Below are 6,624 nucleotides of genomic sequence, written 5' to 3' on the forward strand. Positions count from 1 at the left end.
AGTTGAATTTTCGTCGATGTTAAGCCTAACGAAGACTATTGTATCGTTAAAAATTATTTTTTTATTTTGTACAAACAAAATAAATTTATTGATAAAAACAATAAAAAATTATACTTCAGATGTTAATTTAGTATCAAAAACGTAAAATATTTGAGTAGCCCGAGAAATAGCCGAAGATTGCAGCGCCACAGCACTAGCGAAAATTTAAATTTGCCGACTGGAATGCTTTCGGATAACGGACGTTTCGGATAACCAGCTTTCAGATAAACGACGCTCTACTGTATATTAATCTTATCCGAATCCTTATCTTATTTTATCTGAATTTATCCAGCCACAATTAACTTATAATGATAAAGTCACAAATAAAAATGAGGAAAGGAGAGAATCTGAATGAAAATAATTATTAATAGCCTAAAGTAATAAACTAATAAAAAAATTTTGTGGTAAAATTATAATATTGTAATCTAAAGATGGAAGATGGGAACTGTTGAGGTTCAAATGGTTTTGAATCTCATGGGGAGGTGTGGTCTGTTAGTTTATTTGTTAATTTTATGAGCAATGCTAGTTTTTAGTTGTTTTAAAACACTCCAAAAGAATATTCCCTATTAATAGCCAACAAACACAAAATCCATGCCTGAAGTGAATCTGGCAAACTAGTAACACCTACAAATTTTGTAATTCTAAGTCTTGTAATATAATAAAGTAATAGCAAATAAGTGCCTAAATTAAAACAATGTTTAATTATAGTAGTATTTTAGTTAAAATGTGAGAAAATATGATGATAAATGGAATTGGAACTGCAACAGCAATCAAGGTCACTAACGTGCAATGTAAATTGGTAGGCTGGTTTTCAATATTGATGAAATCTATTTCTATAGCTCCCTTAGTACATACAGTTCTCTGTCTTTTTCTTGAGTTTTTTGAGTAGGGGCTAGTGAGAGGGGTGTTTACAATATCTGGTGTTAGAATCAGTGTCGTGCTTCTATCACAACAGTTGATGCCTCTGAGGATAAGCTAGAAAGTCAAAGTATTAGTGTGTTAGTGTAAATATTTTGTCTTAAACTCCAAAAAAGCGTTAGATGGTTCTTGCTTGCAAATGTATAAAATACTGTATTTGTGTCAGTGCATGTAAGGGACCAGTAGATGAGTTGAGTACAAGATGATAATATATTGATAACTATCATTCCTTTTTACTATTATTGTTATTAATAATAGCCAAAATACATGAGAAAAGAGTCTTATTTTAACAAACACCAAAAAAAACTTTTAAAATCCAGTAACACAAATAAAACATTTAATAAAAATTAAACAAATGCTTTTGACTTTAATCAAGTTCTGCTTCAAGTTTGTAAACCAATGGAATTCCAAAATCAGAATGCATAGAACTGAATGTTTTGAAAAATATTTTTAAACAATTTAGAATATATAACTCGTTTTATTTGTGTTACTGGATTTTAAAGATTTTTTGGTGTTTGTCATTACTTCCAGTAAGCGAGTAAGAAGATATTCTTTAGTCTATTATTTTATTTTTTCACAAATTGCTTATTAACAGTGGTTTTTATCATATGCACTGACACATTTTAAACTTTACGGATTACAATATTTAATTTTTTAAAAGAATTAAAAATTTGCTAAAACATTATACTTTTACTCATACAAAACTTTTTTCCATGTATTTATGAATATTTTATTTGGTTCAGTTTGTACATCAAAAGTGTACCAACCCTGTACATATGTATAAGGATATTTCAGAAATGTTTGGCCAAATTTCAAAGGCTAATAGAGGAAGAAAACTTGACTGAAAAGTCAAGTACCAGTTTTTTGATCCAAAATGTAGTGAGGCCATTTCTGTTTTTTTTTTAAGTATAACTAATGTATTAGTAATTAAACTTGTTTACTAATCACAATTTCTTTGTTAAACAGTTCATTTTTTCAATGTTTACACCTCAAGATTATAGACATTTCTTGGATGAAGAACGAGGTATCTTATTAGAGAATGTTCTACTGGATATTTGACCTCAAATATTCTTTGTCCATGATGGTACCACATTTTAAGTTACCACGCACTAGAATATCTTGGTAATGAGTATTTAAATAGATACATTGGAAAAGGAATAACTGTAATTTGGCCTGAAAAACCTCCTAAATTAAATTTTCTAAATTTTTTTATGGGAACATTTAAACTCTATGGTTTATACTAAATTGCAAATGCAAATGTCCTAAGAGATTGGTTTGTAAAAAAAATTGCAAAACAATTCTCAAATATGCCCCTGACTTATCTGAATGTTTGAGAATCAATGGCAAGATGCTGATAGGCCTGAACAGATGCTCACAGGAAAAATTTTCAGCATTCGTGACATTGATGAGTTTGGATTTAATAAATTAAAAAAAAAATCTTTGTACCTAAAACTTATGGATTAATTAAAAATGAGCTGTTTATTAAGAAAATTTTGAATAGTAAAAAAGATTTAATTAATGAAGCATTATGTAGTTAGATATAAAAACAGAAATGATGCTACTACACTTATGCTTAAGCTTCAGTTCAAAAAACTGGCCCTTGACTTTTTTATTCATGTTTTCCCATCTCTGTAAGTCTGTAAAATTTGTATATGTATACATAACATGTTTGGGAGAGTTATTTTGAGAACAGGCTGTATAATTGATGTAGAATATTGTTTATTGGCAAATTCAGTCAAAAAATATAAATTTATAAGTAAATGAAGTATTCTTATTATTAGTCAAACATTTACTAATGTTTTATTTCAATGTTTATACAGTCGACCCCCCTATAACATGGTAGATACGTTCCGGTTTTTATGAATCCAGCTTCTAGGAGTTCAGCCAATCACAGTCCGGCACGTATGCAGTTCACAGACTACGGCTGTTTGAAAAGTTTCTTTCATAAAATTAATTGATTCTAGACTAATTCGACTCAACATTTCCAAAATATGTATAATTTTTTGGGAATAATCCATATAAACTATGGTATAAACAAAAAATTGTAGGATTACTTACCGAGTGTGCACCGTTCGACTACGCTGTGCTTCCTAATAAATTATTTTTTTGCAAAAAATTTGCTGAACTTTAGAGACATCATTAATATAAATATAATTTTTATGGATGTTAAATAATAAATGGTTTTTAGTAGGTCCGCTACTTGTTTAAACTCAACGGTTTGTGCAATCCTGTCACGACACGAGTTGGTGATGACGTTTTACCGAATTATAGGAGTTTTTTTAGCATGTTTGTATGAATACTGTCGCAATTTTTTCACCATGATATAGGAATCCAAACTATAGGAACCCGTGTTATAGGGGGGTCGACTGTATATTGTTTCTTTGAAAGTTAGAAATGCATAAAATTAAGAATTTAGTAAAAAGAAATTTTGGTATTTTAGCTTTAAAAAGTATATTAATATTAAAAAAAAAGTTATTGATATTCACCCTTATTGGAATCAAATATTGTTTTAATATATTGTGTAAATGAATTTTAATTTAGCTTATTATAGTTATAGATTATTTAATAAATTATCTTAAAAAAATTACAAAAAATAATCAAATATGAAACTAGCATCCATAAAGCTTTGCATTCTTGTTCTTAAATTATTTGATTTAAACAGAAGTTCTAATCTTTATTTTCTATTGTGAATTAGATTGTTGAGAGTAAACAAGAATTTATTTGTAAAGTAACAATATAAATATCTGTATCATTTAATTTTAAAATATTCAAATAAGTTATGTAATTCAATTGCTTGTGGAAAAAATCTGAAGTGTGGTTTTAACTTTGCATAACATTCCCAAGATTCCACTTTTGTCAAGAAGGATATTTAATTCTCTGATTTATTTAATTTAGGAAATATAATTTAATTTTGCTGTAAGACTGTAAGACTTAATAATTGTTTCCCCTCATTCTTTAATTAATGGAATTTAACATAACAAAATTAGCTAATAAAAATCGTTTTTAAATTTGATAGATGGAAGATCATTATCATTTTAGTTTAGTTTATGGGAATAAAAGTGAATAAAAAAGATATTGTTTTATGATGGATTTATCTTAATTTTTAATAATATTTTGTTCTGAAATGTTTTATATCCAATATTGATATCCATATTAAGAATTTCCTGATTCATTATCATCTTTGTTGTACATTTTTAAAATTAAATTAGATAATGTTTGCATTTCCTATTTTTCTAAGAATTTAAATATTTAAAAGCTGTTTTATCAATTTCAATTTACATTGAAATGACTAGTGTTTTTGGATTACTCATAACCTAGAATAATCATTCAATAACAAATAAATATCATTCAACTAATAAATTTAAACATTAATTATAAGTTTAATTTTTTTTAAATTATTAAATTTTGTAATCTGTTAAATTTGACAGGTTATTATTATACCTCAAGATTATAGACATTTCTTGGATGAAGAACGAGGTATCTTATTAGAGAATGTTCTACTGGATATTTGACCTCAAATATTCTTTGTCCATGATGGNAAAATTTAATATTTTTAAAACCAATTTCCTTAAAATCTCATCATCATCAGATGGCTTACCTGTTGTTTGTTTAACATATTCACCATAATCAGATTTGGTTCAAAAGGAATAAATGCAATTGGCTCAAATCCATAATATTTGTCTTTATATGGATTATACTGAAATATAAAAGCCAAAAATGAGTATTTTTTAAAATTAGAATTAATTATAATTCAAACTGACCAAAAATTTAAAACTCTGAGATAAAATAACACTTTCTTTTTTCCTGAATTTTCTAATGGTAGCTGTTTATATGTTTATTAAGTAATGTCTCTTCAATCTGAAAAAATTGGCTGTGATGTAGTCTACCGGAAGTTTTTTTTTTCAGATTGAAGAGACGTTACTTAATAAAATAACACACTTTTTAATTTATTGGATATAAAAATTTAGTAAGGCAATTCGTAAATTTTTAAACATGATTATATTTAACAGCACAATTTGAAAACCATTTCCATTTACTCTGATGAAAAATAGACGATTGTAAATTTTGTATTAAATTGAATTGAAAGTTAGTGCTGCTAGGCAGATGGTGAAGAGAGGGATGAATCATTGTTATAGCAGTTTGTAACATAAGATGAAAAGCTTCATTGTATCATTTGAGCTTACTCCAATATTGCCATCTGTTCAAACATCTGCCTACCTCTAATACTATTGTTTGAGAGAATAAAGCCACATTTTGGTAAGGAAACAAAAACCTTAAAATCATCTATGGCAAAAATTGATGTTTTTGAATTAAAATAATTAAATATTGATCATCTAAATTACAACTGTTAAATTCCGAAACATAAGTAGCAGTTTATTGCTTACATATTGTCATAACTTTTAATGATCGGTTTCAAATTCAGAAATACAACTGTTAGAATATTGTACAATATAATTTTATTATATTGTTACAGAGTTAATTTTGAACAAGATTAAGTTCAGATTAAAAATAACAAGAAATATTCTGTCAAGTGTGCAAAAGCCCTTTTAATTTTGAATGAAAATAAATTATGCAAGTTTAAGATTTGCCATTATTAGAAATTACAATAGAATTAATAATTTAATTTTGAGATTTATAAGTTATAATATAGATAAAATAATATACTGTTATAATGTATCAAGTTCTGAGATGCATAAATATTCAAAATCTTTAAAATCCAGCAGGAAAAGTTTCATTTTTGTCTATAATATAGTGATGGACAGCACGCTAATCATTTATTACAAAAACTTTTACGATATAAGCGTTAAATTAAACACGTATAGCAGTTTGTAACATAAGATGAAAAGCTTCATTGTATCATTAAATAATATTCCTTCCAACCATTTCAGCTCTTCCCGGACAAGTTGATCCCCCAACCAATGTAGCTTGTCCCAGACTCTTTTTTGAGGTTAAAACACATAAGGAGGGCTGGCCACTAAGACCATTAGTTAATAAAAGAACACACCCTGCCTTCCATCTCGAAAAAGCCCCAGCCAAGTTATTAAGTGGGCTCCTGCCTCCCTCCCATTTGGTTACATCTTCCTCAGTTGCAGCGAAGACCCACATATCCTCTGTACTGGACCACATTCCACAAAGTGAGTATACATACTACAAATTGGATGTAGTTGCCCTTTATCCCTCAGTGCTGCAGTTCGAGGCGGTTATGCTAGCTAATGCGATGCTAATCAAGAAAGGCTTTACAGCGCAGGAGGTATTAGAATTACGTGAGGCTCTACTTTTCATTTCTGAAAATAATTATTTTCAATTCAGGGGCCAAATATATCTACAGCAACAGGGAGTCCCGATGGGTTCACCACTTTCAGCAGTTTTGGCGGAGTTGATCATAAGAAACATAGAGTTCAAGATGTTTAAATTTCCTATTACAATAAAATATCCGCTTTTATATCTTAGATATGTTGATGACATTCTTGTGGCTTGGCAGGACACCCATAAAAATTTCCTCGCCTTCAAAGACCGTCTCGCGACCACTTATCCCACTATTACTTTCACTTGGGAAAAAGAAAAGGAAAATGAAATTGCGTTCTTGGACTTAAAAATTAATAAATGCCGAAATAGCACTACATACTCCGTGTTCCACAAATTCAGTGGTGTACCTCCTCTAATCCC

General features: G+C 28.6%; 1 protein-coding gene across 1 annotated transcript in view; it reads right to left on the reverse strand.

Annotated features, from left to right (window-relative positions):
• Positions 1 to 6,624, reverse strand: part of LOC111624902 (xaa-Pro aminopeptidase 1-like) — a 57,170-nt gene that overhangs the window by 10,673 nt on the left and 39,873 nt on the right. The window contains exon 19 of the mRNA XM_023367883.1: positions 4,556 to 4,654. Coding sequence (XP_023223651.1) covers positions 4,556 to 4,654 — 99 coding nt within the window. The remainder of the gene's footprint in view (positions 1 to 4,555; positions 4,655 to 6,624) is intronic.

The sequence above is a fragment of the Centruroides sculpturatus genome, unplaced genomic scaffold (assembly GCF_000671375.1).
Source record: "Centruroides sculpturatus isolate CEXI.00-Female unplaced genomic scaffold, Cexi_2.0 scaffold408, whole genome shotgun sequence".
Taxonomy (NCBI): domain Eukaryota; kingdom Metazoa; phylum Arthropoda; class Arachnida; order Scorpiones; family Buthidae; genus Centruroides; species Centruroides sculpturatus.